The sequence below is a fragment of the Hemicordylus capensis genome, chromosome 1, assembly GCF_027244095.1.
Source record: "Hemicordylus capensis ecotype Gifberg chromosome 1, rHemCap1.1.pri, whole genome shotgun sequence".
Taxonomy (NCBI): domain Eukaryota; kingdom Metazoa; phylum Chordata; class Lepidosauria; order Squamata; family Cordylidae; genus Hemicordylus; species Hemicordylus capensis.
In genome coordinates this window covers 103,458,868-103,480,621 of record NC_069657.1, presented here as the reverse complement: position 1 = coordinate 103,480,621, position 21,754 = coordinate 103,458,868, and the positions used below count along the sequence as shown (strand labels likewise).

Genomic DNA, 21,754 nt, shown 5'->3' with positions numbered 1-21,754 from the left:
AGAGGTAAGCTGTTCTGATAGGTAACGTTTTGTGTTGGACTAAACCATAACATTTCAAAACCCTGTTAGATTTCACTACTGGGGTAAATTTTTCTTATGGGCAATGTTTTCTGATGGACTGGACCATAATGTTTCATTGATCTGTCAGGGTAAAGGAACTGTCTACAAACAGAGACTGAGCCAGCTCTCCAGGCATTTTACAGCACTTCAAATTTGCTTTAATGAACACCATTAAAGGAAATACAGTATTTTCTTTGTATTTCAGAGTTATTTGGGTGCCAAATAACACAAGCAACAAAATCTGATGCTTTTGTGTAGAATATGGATCTGACAGGAATTATGGGCAGAAAAAAAGAAAGCCGCTTTCTTTAATCATACTGAGCATGGTCCACTGCAGATGAGCATTCGAGTTGACAGGCTAAGAAAAAAATTCACTATACTGGCCTTGCATCAGCCGCAGCCATAACCTCTTCCAGAAAGGAAGTGCAGTGGTGGAGGCACCTGCACAGAGAGAGCACCTAGCCTCTCCTAACTCTCTGCTGCTTCCACCTTCATGGGTGCTATATTATAATATTAGAAATATTTTAAAAAATCTATATTATTAATCCCCGTAGACGTGCCTCTGTGGGGATGCGTCCCGGCAACCCAGTGGATTGGCTGGGAAGCCGAGGCACCGGATTGGCTGGGCGGTGGAGCTCACGCGCGGCAGGATTCATGAGACTGTTGAGCTGCTGCCCAGGGAAATGGCGGACGGGTGGGCGGATGGCGGCGGGACCAGCTGTGGCGGGCACTGCGCACCGCCAGTGTGAGGAAGTGGCAGCAGGAGCAAACGGGCCAGCAAGTCGGTCAGAAACCACAAGCGGGGAGAGGGGGGGATAGAAGCAAGAGGGTGGGCGGTGGTTAGAGACACCTGGGGGAAGAGTTAGGGAGAAGGGGCTGAAGGGGGGGTAGCCAGGGAGAACTAGGGGCACAGATGCTATGCGCCCGGTCAACTAGTATGTAGTTATTCTTGGAGGGATATGGCTGAGTTTAATTAACAAAGTGGAGGCTGTGGGCCTGGGCCCCAAATCTTTCAAGTACCTAGCAATGCCCCTGCTTGTTTGTACAAATCATGGTCAAAGAAATCACTTGCATGCTTTCTATATTTATATAAAAGGATAAATAGAGCATTTATTAACACTTTTTTGCAGCAACAAAAGTGACACAGTCCACATCTTTTCACAGCAAAAGCTATGGTCACATTTTACATCACTTTGAGGCACAAAGCAAAATATATAATTGATTTCCCCCCCTTCAGATCAAAGATGGTTTGCTTTATTTTATTTTGTCCAATAAATAAAAGAAGAAGAAAAGAAAAACAATCCTCGAGTTGTATATTGCAGAAGCAGGGCCTTAAAATACTAGCACAATACAAGGAGCAGATCAAAAAACCCATAATGGCTTCTTAACATACGATGGTAGTCATTTCATTGGAGTTGGGAAATGGATATTGTTAGAGCATTAAGTGGACTGGCATTAAGATGAAGTTGATTGTTTATTGGTCTGGTCTGGGTTTTATTATTTTAGTATCCCAACTGTCTCAAGGATCTACAGCAAGCTCAGTATTGACAGTAACAAAGAGATTAAAAGATCATGCACTTAATAGTGCATTGCACTTATTGCTTGGTTACACTAACATTACAATTTTTGTTAAATAATGCTTAAAAAAAACACAAGGTCTTGATCTAGAGCTCCATGTTCACTGGAGTATATATAGAGCTCCTTGCTTCATCAGACTTCCCTATTTGCTTCAGTGGGGAAGGCGGGTCCACACATCAAAGGGAAACGCACTCTGAGTTGCCCCCTCCATTGTAGCAAATGGAAATCCACACATGGAGCAACGCAGTGTGCACACCTGTAAATCAAGGCAAATAGCTGCAGTTCACAATCCACTGAAGCCAATGGCCTCTTGATGGATCTGAATTGCACTTAAGCACTGTAAAAGTCAAAGTTGAACTCTTCCTTAACCAACCCAATAATATGCCACTTTTAGCTCACTATGAGGATTATTGTTCATGTTCAGTGGCCCATTATAATTCTATTTATTTGAAAGACAAATACATATTTTAAAATTCAGAAATCTTTAAAATAGTACTATTTTCTATCATTATACAGCATCTTCAATAAACTATGACTTTATTTATATAATTGTGGCACAGCATCTGAAAATATGAAAAACTATCCAGATTAAACAAATAGCTAATTTCTTTTCCATTTCTTGCATTTACTCCAAAAGAGACTTTAAAAAAGAAATACATCCAGTTTGTTCTAGGGCTACATCTCTATGGTACATTTTTCTTTGGGTTTACTTGGGTGACACTCTCTTTGAATGAGACTGATGGCCAGTAGTTGCTGCAAACAATGATTTTTCCCAAATATATTTCTGTCTTGGTTAAGTTATTTAACATTCTGCATGGAAGTTCAGACTAAATGTAATTTTATACTGGTTGGTACATGTAAAGAAAACATGACACATACTATAGCTGAATGAGTCTGTGAATAACAGAAATAAAATATTTGTGCCTAAACTTTCAGTAGAAAAAAAAGATTAATTCCCTTATCACAGAGCAATCTGCAGCATATAATTACAATGCATATACATTATAGCTCAGATTGTACTGTAAAGTCCCAATTCAACTCTCTTGGAAGGAAACTGGATTGGGACTTTATGGTAATCTAAAACTAAAGCCTTGTTCTATAAGAAATCCTTTTCTTAGACCAGTCATACATTTCTTACATTGCACCAAGTAAACATGTGGACTAACTTCACACAATCAATTTTATGATTTCTTTCAATGCAGTGTAACAAATATGTAAGTGCAGTTTCAAACAATCAAGTAGTTTTGGCTTTTCTGAACAGAATAATTTTATGTCCCAGCTTGGTTGGTAGTTTGGTAGTTGTGCTTTAATCCTTAGCTATTATGAGCTTTTAGCTCATTTACACTGTAAGTACCTAGTTTCCATTGTAGTTTTGACCAGTAAACCCTTAAAACTCTACAGAATGGATACACTCAAATGGAAGCAATGATGTCACAAACTCATACAGATTGCACTTGAATGGTATTTTCTCATGTTTACAGTAAGACCTTCTTGTCTGATATGTGTTTACATGTTTATACCACATTTGTGTGAGTGTGCAAACAATCACAATGAATAAATCACGAACACTACAAAATATATCCAGTATAGATCTGTTATGAATAATCTTCTCCTTCCTTATAGCTATATGAGTCTTGTACAAATTCTTCTTTCTTCTCCCAACCATTTGGCCAGCCACCATTGACCTGGGTTGTAGCACCGTAAGATTTATTGGTACCATAATTTACATAATTCTGAGTAATGTCCCCCGTTTCTTCGTCAAGTTCATCTTCATGAATGAAGCCACATTTTTCTTCACTTGTCTGTTCCGGGTCTGCCCATGGTTGTTTCTCCCCCGAAGCAAATATGCCATAGAATATGACTCCCCCATAGTGGACCAGAGCAGCAATAAGGAAGACATACTGCCACTCCTCGCGTGTCTGGGAGGAAGAAGATTGCAGTATCAGAATACCCATAGGGAATGGGGAGCTTTTCTGAACTGAAATGACTTTTAGGAATTATGAGTGGTCCACACAGATCCTATTGCTTGGCTTCAGTTGCCAGTCATTAAAACAGCTTTCACTCCTTTTTACGTGAAGCAGACATTTTGAGGCTTTTTATGTGAAGTAGACATTTTGAGGCTATTCACATGATGGTAGACAATCGAGCTAGCCTCCGCTAGCCCAATTGTCTACCATTGTGTGAACCACCGGGCTCAGCTGCGAGCCTGGTGGTTCTTAAGTGGGTCACCCACTTAAGTAGCCCATTGCTTAACCCGGTTTTTGCAATCGTGAGTTGCCATGGTGCGGCTCTGCACCATGGCAACTCACAACTAGACGCCCGACCAGGAGGCTCAAAAGCAGCCTCCCAGCTCAGGGGTCTCTCCAGCATGCCCTGCATGCTCGCGCAGGGCATGCTGGAGCTTCTGGGGGCCGCCCGGCCCCCGAACTCCCCAGCCCCTGCCAGCTCCATGACGGAGCCGGAAGTTGTGTGGCTGCCCAGAGCAGACTGACTGCTCGTCTGCGGGGAGAGCGAGCTAAGCCCGCTCTCCCCACAAACCCTCCCCAGGCAGCTCCCACTGATTGTGGGAACCGCCTCTTTGCCTCTTGCTATGCTCGAAGCTCATGAATATGAGCATATGAAGCTGCTGGTCCATTGGTACAACTAGCAAATACATCTTTTCTGAACTGCCAGTGGCTTTTCAAAAAATGTCTCCTCCAGGCAGAACCCTTTCCAACCCTGCTACCTGAAATCCTTTCAATCTTCTCTTGGAGAAGCAAAAAACAAAACAAAAACAAAACAAAACTGATTCTGGGATGGTCTCTCTGCAAAGTGTGTGTTCTATTGCTGGGCTATGGTCTTGCTTTGTTGCCCTTACTATTCTGGAGGTTGGAGCAGCAGTGAAATAAACACTCTTAGGCTGTAACATCCTATGTGATGGCGCTAGAGGGACCATCACAGCTACCATTTCCTTCCAGCCACACAAGCCCCTGTCACAGCAAGATTCTTGAGTGAAAATTGAGGTTAATATGGGAATCAGTGGCAGACTGCACTAGCAATTAGCTGGGCTTGGAAGAAGACTAGGAGGCTATTCACACGATGGGGTGAAATTGGGCTAGCGGAGGCTAGCCCGATTTCGCCCCATAGTGTGAACCACTGGGCTCGGCTGCGAGCCCGGTGGTTCCTAGGTGGGTAACCCGCCTAACTACCCCTGCCCTAAAACCTGGTTTGCTGAGCAAACCTGTTTTTAAAGATTGTGAGTAGCCATGAGTGAGTAGTCATGAGTTATGAGTAGACCCCCAGAGGGGAGGCAAAAAGCCACCTCCCGGCTCCAGGGGTCTCCCCAGTATGCCCTGCGCACTCGTGCAGGGCATACTGCAGCTTCTGGGGGCCGCGCACCCCCCGAGTTCCCCAGCCCCTGCCGGCTTCATCATGGAACTGGCAATTGTGTGGGCAGCCAATCCGGCTGCCCAGGGCTCCCGCTCTGATCGTGAGCGGAGAGAGCGGACATAGCCCACTCTCCCCGCTCACTCTTACGAACCGGGACTCACTGATCGTGAGACCCGGCTCAATGAGGTGCTTCACACAAGCGGTGTGAAGTACCTCGTGGTGGTTTGCGGGGAGAGTGGGCTTAGCCTGCTCTCCCTGTAGACAATCATGCCTGCAGCCCAGGGCAGCCGGATCAGCCACCCACGTGACTACCGGATCCGTCACGGAGCCAGTGAAGGCTGTGGGGATAGGGGGCCACTCACCCTCCCAGAAGTCAGAGGAAGCCCCACATGAGTGTGTGGGGCATTCTGAGGGAACCCCCAAGACTGGGAGGCTGCTTATAGCCTCCTGGTCGGGGGTCTACTCATGTATCGCCATGCGTCGTGGTGGCACACAAGCAAAAAAACAAGATCAACAGAGCGCTTGCTCAGTTAGCCTCATTTAAGGGGAGGGGGATTTAGACAGGTTAGCTGCCTTGGAAGAACCGGGCTTGTCCGCAAGCCCGGTGGTTCCAACCATCACTGGAAATCTGGCTCAGCTCCCAGTGAACATGGGAATAGACTCAAACTTGTTTTCCTGAGTCAATGCTGGGACCAGAGATTGATCCTACAAGCTACAGTTTCAGTTAGGGTGGCAAGTTTCTAGATTTTGTTTTCTGTTGTGAAAATATTATCCCTTTAATGATTCTTTATATGACCATTAACACCAACACTTGTTTTAGTTAACCAAGAAAGAAAGAAAGAAAACAAGAACCTGTATCTACTGTATGTGTATGGTATTTCTACTACAGAGATTTTCTGAAGGGAGTGATCCTAGCAAAGATATAACAGGGAAAGAAGACAACATAATTCAGGCAAAAAAAGATAATGGGGGAAACCTATATAATGGGTAATGCTGGACTTAGTGACCTGCACACTAACTAATATAGTCTTCATGCAGAAAAAGAAACATGTGTGCCACTGCTCATTCCGGAGTAAAGCAACAGGTCCACTCATATAAGTGGGGATTTCCATCTATCTCCCCTAGTCACTAGCCCCCTTTGCACATAATGGCAAACTGCAGGTCCAACTGGGAGCCAGCAATGGGGCTGGGACTGGCTGTGCAGGCTTCTTCTGACCCTGGAAAGACAGCCCACACCAGCCAATGGGAGGGAAACCCATGGGAGGGGCTTCCTCTGTTAACTCTGGTTTGGGGTAAAACCCCAATCCAGATGACACGGAGAAGGGAATGGAACCTTGGTTGGGTGAGTGAAACTCATTACAGACTGAGGGTTTATTCCAAGGTTTGGTGGCAAAATCAGAACCGTATCTGGGTCTGGGAACTGCAGTTCCGATCATTTGGAGAGCTGGTCTTGTGATAGCAAGCATGACTTGATCGTGAGCTAAGCAAGGTCTGCTCTGGCTACATATGAAAGGGAGACTAGAAGTGTGAGCACTGTAAGATATTCCCCTCAGGGGATGGAGCCACTCTGGGAAGAGCATCTAGGTTCCAAGTTCCTTCCCTGGCATCTCCAAGATAGGGTTGAGAGAGATTCCTGCATGCAACCTTGGAGAAGCTGCTGCCAGTCTGTGTAGACAATACTGAGCCAGATGGACATATGGTCTGACTCAGTGAAGCTCTTCTCACGATCCGTGAGAAGAGCTTCTGTTGGGCTTTCAGGGAGAGTGGGCTAGCCCGCTCTCTCAGCAGACAATCAAAGGGCAGCCCTGGGACAGCTAGATCGGCTGCCCACATGACTGCCGGCTCCATCACGGAGCCAGCGGGGGCAGTAGGGATAGGGGGACGTGTGGCCCCCAGATGTCCCAGGATGCCCCATGTGAGTGTGCGGGGCATCCTGGAGAGACCCCTGAGCCCAGGAGGCAGGCTGCAGCCTCCCAGTTGGGGGTCGCCGTGTGCCGCAGCAACACACAAGCAAAAAACCAAGGTTAACGGAGCGATTGCTTCATTAACCTCATTTAAAGGGAAGGGGATTTAATGTGGCTAGCTGCCAGGAGCTGTGCGGCTCCTGTTGCAGCACACGATTGCCCCAAAGCGGGCTGGGCTCCCTTAGCCTGCTTTTGGGTGATCATGGGAATAGCCTCAGTATAAGGCAGCTTCCTATGTTCCTATGATGACACGTTGGGTGAACCTGAGGTGCGTTTGCCTCAGGTACCCTGTTATGTCTGAAGGCAGCCTCTGAAACACTCTGAGCCAACCAAAAATATGTGAAGACTCTACTTCAGAGTACTTCAGAGGAAATGGAAGATCAGTGAGAATTGCCCCACTGCATTAGCAGCCACTGCTGCTTTGTAATACAGAAGTGGCACATGTGCTTCCTTTGCTGCATGAGCACCCGACTTTGGGCTGAACACTCTCTGAGTGTAAACTCCAAAACAAAGAGTGACCTACACCATCAGAGAGTATACAGCCCAAAGTCTGAGTGAGTTTTCAGAATGATAATGCAGTTTGAAGGGGAGATTGGTCATTCATTTTTGAATCAATAAAGGATGTTTTGGGAAATATATTGTATGGAAACTTACCTTATTCTTTGTCATCGCTCCAACAATTATAGGACACACCATTCCAGACAATGTCCCAACTCCATTTGAAATCCCCATTAAGATACTGGCATATCTTGGGGCAATATCTAAATGGTTAACATTGAATCCTGTAACATAAAAGCACACTTGTCAACTGATCTGAAGAAAACAAGCCTGTTAAGCTACTTCTCAACTTTACCCTGCCTGATCCAAAGAAAAAGTACAAAACTGATTACATTTAAAGTATGATTATGTATTATTGATATTCTTGCCTTATTCATAGAAAACCCTGCAGTTAAATGATTATTCCAGTTCTTATTTTAAAGTAATGGAAAAGACCAAGTTAGAACTTACCAGATATAGCAAATCCACTGAAGCCCACAGCAAGTACTAAGAAGGAAATAGCCACACCTCTACTATGAGAATATCCAACCACCAAGAGAAGAGTTGCTTCCATTCCAAAACCTTGGGAAGTTAAACAACGAAAATGATGCTACTCACTAATCTATTAAAATTACTAGATAGGTAGACAAACAGACAGCTTTGCAACAGCAGTTTTCATCCAACAAAGGCAGTGATGCAATGTAAACTTCTCAAGTTTCTGTTAATGTGGGTCCAGGTTTTACAATGATATCAACTCCACTAACTAAATCAACCAATTCTATTGACATAGAAGACATATGCTTTCCGCAGCCCCTTCTGCTGTTGGGAATGGGAGCCACCATAGAATGTCTCCTCTTGCATCTCTTCAGCCTTGCCAATAGCTTGAGGTCACATGCAAGCAGCTGGCAATTGAGATGATGTGCCAGTGGCATGGGTAGGAACTGCATCATGGACTCCTCCAATATACTTTTGCCCATTATTGGAGCTGTACAGAAGGAGGCATATTGCAGTGACCTCAACACTGCTGAGATAATGACAGAAGATGCTCTTACATGTACAAAAGTGTTGCTCTAACCATCCGTTTAAAGAGCTTAATCAGTGAAATCAATAGGTCTGCCCTGTAATTGCGCTTAGAATTAGGGCTTCTAAAAGCATGGCTGTGTTCCTGTGCTGCAGAACACTGTGAGTCATGGCGTCCAGTTTTTCTAAATGTTGATTGAGGGAACGCAGATCCATATCGGTAGAACCTTACATCTCAGTACAGTTAAATACCTAACTCAAACCTAGTCCATACATTTAGTCAGCTGTCAATCCTCTTTGATGGTGTCAGAAGAGGTAGGCATACACCCTCCATGCAAATATGTGAGTGCGACACATTACAGATAATATGTGAGTGTGACACAAAGAGTTTGCCATACCACTATTGCACATAGGCCTGATTCTTACAGTCTTCTCCCCGCATGTTTTTGAGCTGCAAGAATGGCTTTATGTGTATGCTGAAAGTAGTCATATCTTTATCATGTAACTATACATAAACTAATCCTCTCTCTCTGTCTGTCTGTCTGTCTGTCTCTCTCTCTCTCTCTCAAGTTTGTATAACACCCACTATCAAAGTCTCTAGGTGGTTTACAGCATAAAACAAACCAAGAACTTAATAGTTAAAACATATAAATGATCAAATTAAAATACCCATAAAAACACACCAACTAACTAAAAAGCTGGGCTGAGGAGATGTGTCTTTAGTTGTTTCCTAAAAGCCAACAGGTATGGAGAAACTCTAATGTCAGCATGAAGTGTGTTCCAAGGCCTAGGGGCAAATACAGAGAAGACTTGCCTTTGAGTCATCAACAGATGAGCTGGAGGCAACCTCATACAAACCTCCCCTGAAGATCTTAATTGGTGGTGGGGTTCATAACGAATAAGGTGTTCTCTTAAATACCGTGGGCCCAAGCCATTAAGGGTTTTATAGGTAATAACCAGCACTTTGTATTTTGCCCGGAAACCTATTGATAGCTAGTGTAGATCTTTTAGAACCAAAGTAATATGGTCTCTACGGGACGTCCCAGAGACCAATCTGGCAGCAGCATTCTGCACAATTGCAGCTTCTGAACTGTGTATAAAGGCAGTTCCACGTAGAGTGCATTGCAGTAGTCAAGCCTGGAGGTTACTAGCATGTGCGCCACTGTCTTAAGGTCACTCACTTCCAAGAAAAGGCGCATCAGTTCCATTTGATGTCATAGGACACTATGAAAATGTTGCTGGTCTCTGTTTTACACTATACATTGTTCAAAGTGTACCCAAAGTGTTTTTAATAGAACGTAATGGCTTACCTCCACAGTTCATTATCTTCCTGACAGTAGTTGTTGAAAGAATTTGCCTGCTTCTTAGAAAGTCTGCAATTTGCCCCCCAATAGGCACAATAATAGTCATCACTAAATGTGGCACAGCAGATAAAAGGCCCACCTAAAGTTAGAAAAACAGAGTTCTAATCAAATATATTTACCTGAACATTTGATGGGGGGAAATCAGCAGATGAAAATGGTTGTCCATAAACTTTAAAGGGAAAATATCGTGATGCTTTCTAGCCATGGCTAACTGGGCAAAGAGGCATATTTTAAAGTGGTTGCTCTCTTTTAACTGTGCTTATTCACTGCAGCATCACATCTTTCCATTGCTTCTGGTGGTACTGTCCTTATGCTTTCCCCCTACTTCTATTGTGAGCCCCTTTGGGACAGGGAAGAAGAAAAAATCATTCTTGTTCTCTTTCTTTCATTCCTCCTATATAAACTGTTCTGTGAATAGTAATAGTAAATAATCACCACCACCACCACTAAAATTAGAAAATGTTACTTGGGCAGAAAGGCAGGTGTTTGACTTTTTGATACCCGGAAATAAATCAGCAAACAACTCATCATCATAAAACATGTATTTCCATCTGTTAATATTCTATCTCGTTGCAAATAAACATGCACAACAGCTTCCTAGAACAGTTTAGGTTGAAACTAGGATTCACGTATCCTGAATATTTTTACCTATTCTTCACTAGAACTATGCGGTTTTCCCTTGGATAAGACCTCAAAGCCATTTCAGGTCTTATATCTCAGCATCTGAAGGTAGGTTTTCAGTATAAAACATCAGATAAAACTTGACTGACTTCTACATATATCAGCACCATACCTGAACCCACTATGTGAATGTAATTCCACCAGCTGAACTCAATGAGGATTAAATATTTGACACGACATCACAAGCCACACTAAATGTGTGGCATACCAAACACTGAATCTGGCTGAATCCATTCCGTGGTGGTGGGTGTGTGAAATAGCTAGAAGTAGCCTGGGCAGGATTTTCTTGAGGCCGTCACCATTCAGAATGGCCAAATGAATTGTGTCACACCTATGATATGAATGGCATCAGCTATTTCTGGTAGGGTGTGCAAACTAGCTCGACCTCAAGCCAGCTCGAGCTGACTTTGGATCGAGGTCGAGCTGAACTCCCTGGGCCAGTTCGGATCCAGTTTGGGGGTGCCAGCATGCATGCACACTGGCCATGTGTCTGCTGATGCCACACGGGGGCTGCAGGGAACACCGCTGCAACCCTGTGCAGCTGGCTGGGGACCAGGCACCATGCCCAGAAAAGTGGTGGGGCAGGGAAGAGCAGGTAAAGAGCTCCTTACCGGCTCCTTAAGGGAATTGCTCCCCACCCCATCAAGCAAATTCAAATGCTGGCACCCAAGCTGGTTTGGCACTTCCCAGAGAAGGCACCAAACCAGCTCATGCACATCCCTGCCCTACCCTTTGTGATCTCTTTTTGCTACTGCTGGAAGCTTAGTTTTGAAGAAAGGAAAGGAAATTGAAATACATAATCATGACTGCGTATAGAAAAGCTTCTGCCCTGTCAGGGGAAAGTGAGGTTGCAATTAATTTTCCTTATTTCCACCCCTCACCAATTTGCAAGGTATATTTGGGAAAGACAGAGGAACAAAACAAGCTATAGGAAGATGGGGAATAGTGGAGGACTAATGGGGAAGCATTTGGAATGAATCAGGTCTTTCTGAACTTTTAGGAAACTCTTGGGGAAAGCCCAAACTCTTGTAAGAGATTATAAAACTAAAGGGGGAGTTTCCACCCATCTGAACTACAGATGTTGTACAAAGTAGCTATTTTAAGGTGCTGAGACAATGTTTCTGATATTGCAGTAATGTGGTTCTGTTCTTCTGTGTAAATAAATTTGTCTGCATTCATAGACATTTCCTGTGCAACTAGCAAGATTATATATTAAAAATACAAAGTCCTGAATTAAAATGAATGCAAGGCATTCAGTTGCTAGTGGTATTGGAATGATGCACCATTCTTGGGATACAGAGTTGATGTTTCAAACTGGTATGCATGTCCCCATGCAGTTGTGTGTCCTAGGAAGAGGAACATAGGAAGATGCTGACTACAGAGTCAGATCATTGGTCCATTTCAATAAGTATGGTTTACTTTGTCTTACAGTAGCCACATTCGCATGGAACATGGAACTGAAGTTTAAGGGCCCAGAGGCTATAGAACCGTTATGTCTGAATGCATGCAACTTGGGTTCCGCAATGCAAGCAACCCAAGGTTTTCTTTCTGGAACTCCATTTTGAACCCCTGGGTTGTAATGAGTTTTGTCACCCCAACCAAAGATTCAGTGCAGCCTGTGTTGCATTCAAATTTGGAACTACAGTCTGTGTTCCCTTCAACCAGAGTTGATGGAGGAAGCTCCTCCTGCTGTCTGGCATCGTTTGGCTGTGCAGGTTGCCCTTCATATGCCCTTCATATTGCCCACACAGCAAATTGCCCCTACTCTCTGCGGTCTTGCTGACTGCAGGCTCCCTGCTTTCCGTTATGTCCAAATTTGGACAGAAGAGCATGATGTGGTGTGGGGAGCAAATGCATCCAGTGCCATTACATGCAAATGCAGCCAGTGTCTCTACAGGGTTTTGGGCCAGAATTTTTTTCTCAATCCCACTGGAGATGCCAGGATTGAACCTGGGACCTCTTGCATGCTAAGCATCTGCTTTGCACTCAGAAGGTCCCAGGTTCCATCTTTGGCATCTCCAAGTAGGACTGGGGGAGTGTTCTGCCTGAAACCTTGAAGAAGCTTGCCAGTCATTATAGAAAATAATGAGCTAGACAGACCAAAGGTCTGACTTGTAATAAGGCAGCTTGCTATGTTCCTATAGCTGGAAATGTGATATAGAAGGGAAGCAGTCTCCGACCTCTACACTCTGTCCATAATTGTTCTAGGCTTACATGTATATAACTCAATGAGGCTATTCTCATGGTCATGCCAAATCGGGCTAAGGGAGCCTAGCCTGATTTTGCAGGACCGTGAGAACCACCAGGTTCGCAGCCGAGCGGTATCTTTGTGACACAGAACACATTTGTTTTGTTGTTGGCTGCTTTATTAGATTCTTTGAAAGAATGCTAAAATGCTCTTTATTTTAATCCACTGAAAGCAATTTCTAAAAATTGCTTTATTTTTATCTACTGAAAAGAATTTCTTAATGTTTATTAACCATGTTATGTCAAATTGTATATAATTATTATGTGAAATCATGCTACATGATGTGAACCATGTAAGCAGCACACCACACATCCAGGTGATATATCAGTTATTTGATGGCTACTTTAGAGGATTAAAGAGAGGCTGCATTCAGACGTACAAGATAACCACAGTTAATTGTGAATGGGGTTAATATTCTCCTAACTCCAATTTATGCCACAGATCTACAAAAAACCACAGCCAGGCTAACTGGAGCTGAAGGAGAGGGGAGCCGTGTCCTGCCACATCCCACCCAGCTCAGTGACCAGACTGTGGGCAAAGCGTCACCGTGTCAGCAGCTCGGCCATGATTTGACACGATTGCCAAGGGCCATTTCCCTGGCACTCATCTATCTCCGGCTTCACTGCTTGGCCTTCTAGTGCCAATGGCAACTTAACCCCTTCCTCTCTGTGCTCCTAGCTATGCAGTCTCAAAAAGAAAGCTTCCTCAAAGTGGCTTGCGGGGCAATAACTCTGTGGCAGAGGGGTACATATCCTCATGGGTGGGGTTGGGAGTTTCTCTTCATGGGTGGGGGGGCACTGTTACTTTTCAACATTCTCCACAGGGCAGGGCATGGGAAAACACCCCAGCGTACCTACCACTATTGGTGCCACTTGCATACCTCCCCCCCAGCCCATGCTGTTCTGATAGTGGTTAACTGGTGCCATTCAAAGCCATGCACCCTCCTGCCAAATGCCACCTGGAATGGGTTTTCCATGTCCCTTCCCTCATCACCCCCCTCTGCCCACAAGGATCCCTTTCTGGCCAGCATACAGCACCAACCAACCCCCACGGAAGTACCTTTCACCCCTTGGCATGCATATTGGATGGACCCTATGTGCCTTCCCTCCCCATCTAGCAGCACTCTAGTGTCCTCCGTCTTCCCCTCTTCTCATCTGGGGATCATGTTGGTGTGGTGCAAGCCACACCCAACCCCAAAATAAGCTGTCTAGAAACCCCCATGGCATATGCCAGGGGGCTCCAAGGTCCCTTAATCCCCCCCAGAGGTTCCTCACACCCTTCCATACCCCCCCACCAGGCGAGTGCACAGGTTTGAGTTGGGAATCTCAACACCACAACTGGAAAGAAGCACAGGGATTAGAAGATGTACGACTCAACTTCATTACTAAACAATCCCATAAGTTGTAGGGCTCCCATTAGCAATGCGGGGCCCAGGCGCTTGCTATCTGCAACCCAGCCTGCTGGTGCAAGTGTGGGCAATAGCCCCGTGCACCTCTCAGTGGTGAAAAAGGTGGCGAGCACTTCTGGAACCATGACCATGCCTGGCTCTGAGGTGTTCTGGGGCTAGAGTCTCCCTGACATATTTTGCGAAGGCTGCTCTCATCACCCTTGCCACCCTGGAGCCTACTGCAAACCTCAAGCTCTGCACCAAAGCTTATTGCAGGCTGGAATTGCTCTGGATCTGAGGATGGGTGAACAGGCTTCTCAAGCAGGACATCACCCATTGTCTGGCAGATGTTGTGGAGGATGCAGCAGACCTTGAGCATGTTGGGCACCAGGTCCTCCTCCATGTTCAGCAAGCTGTTTAGCCTCCCAAATGCCCTCTCCACCACCATCCTGACACTGCTGTGCTGTGGGTTGAAGTGCCTCTCAATGGCATTCTTGGGTGCATAGAAGGGGGTGGCCATCCCGTCCTGCAGTCTGTATCCCTGGCCCTGAATACCAGCACTTCACCATCAAACCCCCATCTCCACAGCTGGGTCATCCACCCATTGATGAGCATGGAGGTGAGAGGGGAGGTCCAGAAAATGGCCGTGTCGTGGCTCCTGTGCAACACCCCAGCATAGATGTCAGTGTCGTGGCTCCTGTACAACACCCAGTTGTAATAATGTAACATCCAGTTGAGTCCACCACAACTTGCAATGTCATGCTTGTGCCCATAGTACTGTTCCTGCCAGCTGGCGGGGCCCCAGAATTTCAATGTGAGTCCATCAATACATCCCAGGAGGTCTGGGAACCCCTTCTCCTTGAAGCCTGCCATCACCTCCCTTGTGTCTCCCAGGTGGATCACATCGTCCATGAACATTTCCACGATTAGGTCCATCACGATCTCACAGATGGTGGATCTGCTGACTGCGAAAAGGTTGCTGAGGGTCAAGTAGGTGGAGTTAGAGGCCTGATTGTAGATGGCGACCCTCCTATGCACAGAGATCGCCCAGTGCATCACTGTGTGCTGCCAGGCAAGATAAGGCAGCATCTCTCTCGCCAGGTGGTCGAAAGTCTCTCTGGAGATCCTGAAGCTGGCACGGAAGTGTTCGTCCTCCCACTCGTCCACATTCTCCATCAATCTCCAGGTGGTGCTGTGCCTGGGCAGCCCCCATCTCCTCCTTCCCTCATACCACTGTTCGTCCAGAGCATGCATGGCATTGTAGAGGACATCCAGCTGTCTCTGTCTGGCTTCCACAGCCGCCCTACAACACACAATCAGACCTTCGCATATCCTGGAGAAGCCAAGGAACCTTATAGCCTCCACACAGGCCATGGCTGCACCAGTGGGCTGAAAGGCCTGCAGGGTCAGGTGGATGCTTGCCCTTTGCTGGCCTCTCTCTGTGGCCTCATCCTCCATGGCATGGAGCACCATCTGCATGGCCGAACTGACCGCGATGCCTGCTGCTGTACCCACCATGTCCTACTAGTCAGAGGGGTAGTTGCAGTGATGGTGCACAGCTCATCTTGGCCTGGGCCGCTCACGCAGCACAACTGGGGCATGGCAGGGGGTGGGGTGGCCTGCTATGCCTGCCCATCAGTCTCTCACATGGAAAGATGGTGCATTGCTGGAGGAAAAGTGGTATGTGTGGACTTGTCCTGCTTTGGGCTTGGATTCGGGCACTTTGCCCTGTGCCGGAAATGCCCACCCCCACTCCTTTGGCATGATGATTATGTGCCGGGGGATAGTCTTTAGGGCCACTCAACCCTTCTTAGAATCTGTGATTTCCGCCAAGCTTAGAGTTAGATGTGTCCAGCCTTCAATGCCCTCCCCCAATCTCACTAAAAGAGCTTTATGGACATTGCCAGTCTCCACCATTGCTCCATCCCTTTCAGGGAGAAATAGTTTGGATGGACATTTTTCAACCCCACCCCCACCCATACTCCCCTTCTCTCCAGACTTCACTCCACCTCATTTCCTCCTTCCTGCATGCACAAGGCCAGCTATGTTGTAGATATGGTTGTGAGACCACCTCCCACTGCTGGGAGTGCTGGGCACACACCTCCCGGCACCCTTTATTTTGGATGGAGTAATGTTTTAAACACTATTTTGTAATGAAGGGAAAAAACAACATCCAGAATAAATACCCAAACATTTATTGCAACAGGGGAAATCTACAGCAGCCAACAGGAGAAAATCTTCTTTTGACATTTCCAAAATGAGAAAGCATGCTTAACTTGGCTCAGTGTGCATTTGAAAACGTGCTCAGTGTGCTCTGCAAAGTGCTGTTTGCAGAGCACACCGAAAAAAGCAACCCCAAGTGCTGTTGGGGAGTGCTCAGTTGAGTGGGTGAAGGGGGCTCTCAAAAAACAGTTACACAGAGAGGGAACTTGTGGCCTCAGTTCTAACACTGCTCACAGCTGTGCTACCTGGCGAGGCAGTGCCATGGCGGCAGAGGTAGTTACCAGGCTAGGCTAGTTTTTGGTACTGGATTCAGCTGGGGTGTCCTGTGTCTCCTCTGTCTGTGTGTCCTGTGTGTCCCCAGCCTCCCCTTCTGCCACTGTGGCCTGTGCATGGCCAGATCCTCTGCATCCACAGCCTCTTCCTTCTCACCAGAGTGGTCCGAGAATGAGGTTGCCTGCGTGGGGCATCCACTGCTGCTTGCTTCCTCTTTCGTGTGGAGAAGCGGGTTGAGGCTATGTGTTTCTGCAGGGCCATCCTTCGCCCCCCCTCCCCATCCAGGGAGAGCCTTGCAGGTATGGCTCCTGGTTAGCAGCAGTGTGTTCTGCTGGTATTTGCTCCTCCCCTGTGCCTTCTGTGGATTGATGATGTCAGTCGTGGCTGATGTCCCTTCCCCCATGCCAGGAGGTGGCTGGAACTGAGAGTCTTCTATGGGGGATTGGCCAGCGGTACACATGAGGGTTGAAGTAAGCTGTCCCAGCACAAAAACAGAGTTGGCAGAGCTGTGCCCAGAATGTGCACACATACAGGAGTCTCTGGAGTGGAGGACATACGCTCCGCCTGCTGTGCCCTCATCATGCTCCAGGATGGGCCTGGGGGTGGGTGGGCTGCTGCTAGCTCCTGGAGGAGAACAATCAAATGCTCCTGTTGTCCTGTAGAGGAGGGGTGGTGGTGGCCAGGCCTATAGGCCCCTTGGACAAGCACCTGGTCACTGGTGCAGGTGCATTAGCTGCTGGGTAAGAAAGGCTTGAGGCTGGTTTCCCAGCTGCTCCATGGCACCGATCATGCATTCCAGCTACCCCTTGTAACACTCAGAATACAACTCTGCAGCCTCATCGCAGCATTCGAGGGTGCCCACCATCTCCCTCGCTGTTTTCTCATGGGCAGCCACAATCCTTTCTGTGGCCACCTGAAAGTCCCTCCTGTCCTCCTCATGCCGTTCCCCCCTGCCTCACGTCCAATCCACACAACACCTTGCACATGTTCCTGGAGGACTCCTCATGCTGCACCACAAGGTCCTTCACCAGCTAGAGACGGTCAGTCTTCCTGTAGTTACAGAGCTGTGCCACATGTGCAGTGTTTGTGGGCTGGGGGTTGGATTGTCTGGAGGCTGCTGAAGCCAGACTGGCTCAGCTGGTTGTTCCCCTGGTGGAAGCAGCAGCTGGACTGGGTCTTCCCTCAGCCACCACTCTGGGGAGGGAAAGGGAAGGAATCAAGAGTTTTAGGCTTGGGGTCCCACACAGCCCCACCACTCAGCCAGCCATGCCCTCCTGAGGTTCTTCCACCCCAACATAACAAGCAGGAGCCCTTGCAGGATGCCCATTCCAACATAGCACCCACAGCATTCTTATCACCGCACAGTAGACATGCCCACCCAAAGCACACACCACCACCAGGCCACCTGCCCCCACCAGGCCACTCTTTTACCAACCACCTGGCCACCACCCAGCATCCCCAGCCACCTAACAGAAAACAGCAGAGTCACCCTGCACTCACCATTTTGATCTTGCCCAAGGGATCCTTGGTCCCCAAGGGGACGCCCACATTCCTCCTCCAACCAACGGTGCTCTATCAGCAGCAGCTCACAGCATGTGTCCTTTGCATCAGCCTGTTCCCGTGCTGTTCCAAGTAATTTGCTCTCAAACTTTGTGCCCTCTCTTGTGGTCAGCTCATTCTTGGACATGAACAAGTCCAGCAATTCCAGGTACTGCTGGATCAGTTTGTTGATGTTGTCTTGTCGCCTTCTCCCTCCTTAATGATGTGAAGGGCTTCTGTGAGGATGTGGGCTGTTTGGTCTATCAGAGGGACTTGCACCATTTCCTGGCCTCTGGAGGTTCCAGACATCTTCCCTGCACCTAGTCCTCCTAGTGGCTGATGCATGGGAGCAGCTTGGCTTGGGGCAGTGAGCCAGACGGAACTCTGCCTGGAGGGCAGCATGGTTGTGGCCACTAGACCACCAGGCCGTCCCATGGTGTCCCAAATGTGGGGTGGCTTGCTGCCACTCTGTTCCCCAAGTACAGGCCGACAGCTCCCTCAAAAGAGCCTGGCCAGCGGGCATGGTCACAGAAAGGTTGCACTCTCCGCACTCATCATGGTGACAGCTGTTTGGCAACCGCTTGCAATGGTGGAGGATGATGGAGAGGCCCTGCCAAGGGTCTGCATGGCTGCACGGGCAGCCATGTCCATGAGGGGTTGGAAGCTTCCCGACATGTTACCAGGCAGAAAGCAGTTCATAGTGCAACATGTTCCAGGGCTGCACTCCAGACAGCTTGTTGTGGGCAGTAACAGCCTTGAATTTTTTTTCCCCAGGTATAGCAGGGAGATCAACTGGTTAGCCAACTTGTAGTAGCTGCGGTGTTTCATCTGGTTTGATATCCAGGCGTAGGTCCCCTCGTTCCTGAAGCTGACCCGCAGCTGGTTCTGAACACTCTCGCCAGACCAGATCTCTATGAAGGCCCCAGTCTCCACCACCAGAGCCTCACTTTGTCCCTTCTTGCTGGATCAACAGTTTAGCTGCTGTCCATCATGCTGCCACCTGCATATGCCGAAGAGCCAGAGGATGAGGGAGGCTGGGAATCCATTGCTTGGACATGCAAGCGTGTCCCTCTGCACCATACACGAGCTTGTGGGCATCCAGAAAGCAATGTTCTCACCTCCATGGCTTGGGGAGGGTGTATGTAGTTGGGACAGCTGCCTTGTGCACACTGTTGTGGGTCTGGACATGTGTGGTTGTGTCCAGGCCAGAAGCTCCCACATGCAGGCAGAGGTCCAGGTGCAGGGGCATAGAGCACTTGTGGCCTCAAGAGCCATGCAAGAGTTAGCTGCTTGCAACATTCGACTATAGTGCACTGGGGCACATAAAAGGATGTGCCAACTGCAGGGCAATAGATAAGGACAAGGATGGATGATGCAGCCATTGTTGACATAGTGCGTCAGCCTTGTGAGCTATCAGAAGTGTTGACCTTGTGAGCTATCAGGAGTGGTCTGCAGACAGACCAAGGATGGCCTAGGACAGCCAGCCTCCAGAGACCACTGGTCCATTGTTGTGGCAGGACAAGGCTCCTTCCACCTGCTCCCACCCCTAACTCTCTCCCTCCCTCACACAAACATCCCTTGTGGCTGTGGAGCTAATGAGTAACTTTTCAGACAATCCAAAGAATACTTCATGGGGAGGTCAATGGTGAGGGACAGGTCCACTGTGATTTGACTGTGTGTCCCCATGGCAGAAGCCCCTGCATTCAGCACGTCCCCACTTTTGCCAGGTGGCAGTTTTGGTGGCATGGAAACAGGAGATAATGCAGGGGTCAGCACAGCAGGGGAGATGTGCATCTTCTCCCAGTCTTGCTCTCAAGAAGAGGGCCCTTGGTGTGGGTGCATTGCCACCCCATGCCCGCAACCTCCTGTTTGCCCTCCGCCCTCCGACAGTGCACACCTGCCCATCAGACAGCTCTTTCCCCATGACAGGCCGTTCTTGCTGACTGTGGACAAGGAGACTGCATGGGCTGCTCTGCAAGGGCTCCTGTGCCTTGGGTCCAAAATGAAGTGTGTGTGTGGGGGGGAGTTCTGTGTGGTGATGCCACCTGTTACGGGGGGTGTGTGTCTGCTGGGGTGCATTGTTAAAACTGTGTTTAGCAGTGTGTGCTGGCAACCACACCCTACCCGAGTTCCTGAACACACTGCTGCCTGCTTGGATCAGGTGGCGAGGGGTGTGCATACACATTCACAAGTGCCTCCCCACTATGCACCCCCTACCCCAAGACCACACAGGCATGCCCCAAGAAAACATTTCCTCTCCCTGCAACAGCCTTCAGCAAGGAGTGGAGTGAGGGCCATGTCTCTGTAAAGCTGCCAGCACATGTCACTATTGTCAGGCAGAATGTGAAAGATCGGGGGAGGTCGTGGGCGGAGCATGTTCTCTAAGATCGGGCAGGAGAAAGCTGCAGTGTTCATAGTGTTGGTATGTCTCTGGGCAGTTCTAGGCCACCACTTCTACTATTGGGGTTTGGAATAGGCATGAAACCTCAGTAATATCTGGGACGGCAAACGCTAGGTCGGCAAACGCTTCAGCGGCAAAACCACAGTTGTCAGTGGTAAAGCTTAGAGAAAACCGAAGGTCCCAATTGGAGTATGGCAGGGTAAAACATAGTTAGATTTTGGCCTATAACTGTGGTTTTGCACATTCAGGCATAATGCAGTTACAACCATGGCCAGCTATAACCATGGTTATGGTGTACGTGTGAACCCAGCCTGAGAGATACTTTGCTTTTCTGTGCATTCTTTAGGTGACATTTCTCATTATTTTTAATGACATTTTAATGACATTTCTCAGTATTTTTGAGGCATATATATTGCACCAAAGCTTTAAAAAATCCAACTGTAATCTAAATTTTAAGCATCCATATTGGGAGTTACTGGGGGCCATTGGGAAATGTTGTTGTTCTACAGGGCAATGTTTAGGGTCAGTGCCCTCGGCTTCAGCTTTCACTTGCTAGGGCCATTTTGGAAAGTATCCCATAAACTCCATCTGGGTAGTATGTAAGATTGTTTCCCTGATGATCTGCACACATTTTCTACCAGCAATATGCAATTTGTAGGTGGGAATGTTCTAATTTTGCATTATACTACACTAGTTATGTTTTGGGGGCAGAATGGATCCTAGTGAAGGAATTTTGTCAAGAAAAATATGTGGGAAACAGTACAGTACATTAGAATAAGAAGTGAGGGGTATTCTTAGAAGCGGACTCCTGCTCCTGTTGTGGGTTTCCATCCTTCTCAGTGCTTGTTTGATTTTTTTTTTTTTTAATGAAACAATATTGGTGTTACTCCTGGAAATTTGTGAGTGGGAAGTTGTCCCCCCAACCTACTGAGTGTTACACTCCTCCAATATTCAGATGCATAAATAAACTCTATGTATGTGCTATATACAGGAATAGAAATTAATAAGAATTATCTTTGAAAGAATGTACTGGCAGACTGTGGATTTATATTACTCTACAACATCATTATTCCAGAATAAAGCTTCGAAATTAGCAACATCCAATTATAT

At 47.4% G+C, this 21,754-nt stretch overlaps 2 protein-coding genes across 2 annotated transcripts in view; both read right to left on the bottom strand.

The window, feature by feature from the left end:
* Positions 1-1,136: 1,136 nt before the first annotated feature.
* SLC17A6 (solute carrier family 17 member 6) overlaps positions 1,137-21,754 on the bottom strand; it is an 86,475-nt gene continuing 65,857 nt past the window's right edge. The window contains exons 9-12 of the mRNA XM_053281374.1: positions 9,839-9,971; positions 7,980-8,090; positions 7,626-7,753; positions 1,137-3,557 (exon numbers count right to left, since the gene is read on the bottom strand). Of these exons, the coding sequence (XP_053137349.1) occupies positions 3,234-3,557; positions 7,626-7,753; positions 7,980-8,090; positions 9,839-9,971 (696 nt within the window). The 3' untranslated portion in view covers positions 1,137-3,233. The remainder of the gene's footprint in view (positions 3,558-7,625; positions 7,754-7,979; positions 8,091-9,838; positions 9,972-21,754) is intronic.
* On the bottom strand, positions 12,872-21,747 carry LOC128338657 (uncharacterized). Its single transcript, XM_053281386.1, has 2 exons — positions 18,205-21,747; positions 12,872-17,898 (listed from the first exon to the last, which is right to left on the bottom strand). The coding sequence occupies exon 2, from the start codon at positions 15,724-15,726 to the stop codon at positions 14,626-14,628; it is 1,101 nt and encodes a 366-aa protein (XP_053137361.1). The 5' UTR covers positions 15,727-17,898; positions 18,205-21,747; the 3' UTR covers positions 12,872-14,625.

Bases quoted from the DNA above. Each gene is read 5' to 3' on its own strand.
- LOC128338657 (XM_053281386.1), bottom strand. From the start codon at position 15,726: ATGGTGGGTACAGCAGCAGGCATCGCGGTCAGTTCGGCCATGCAGATG.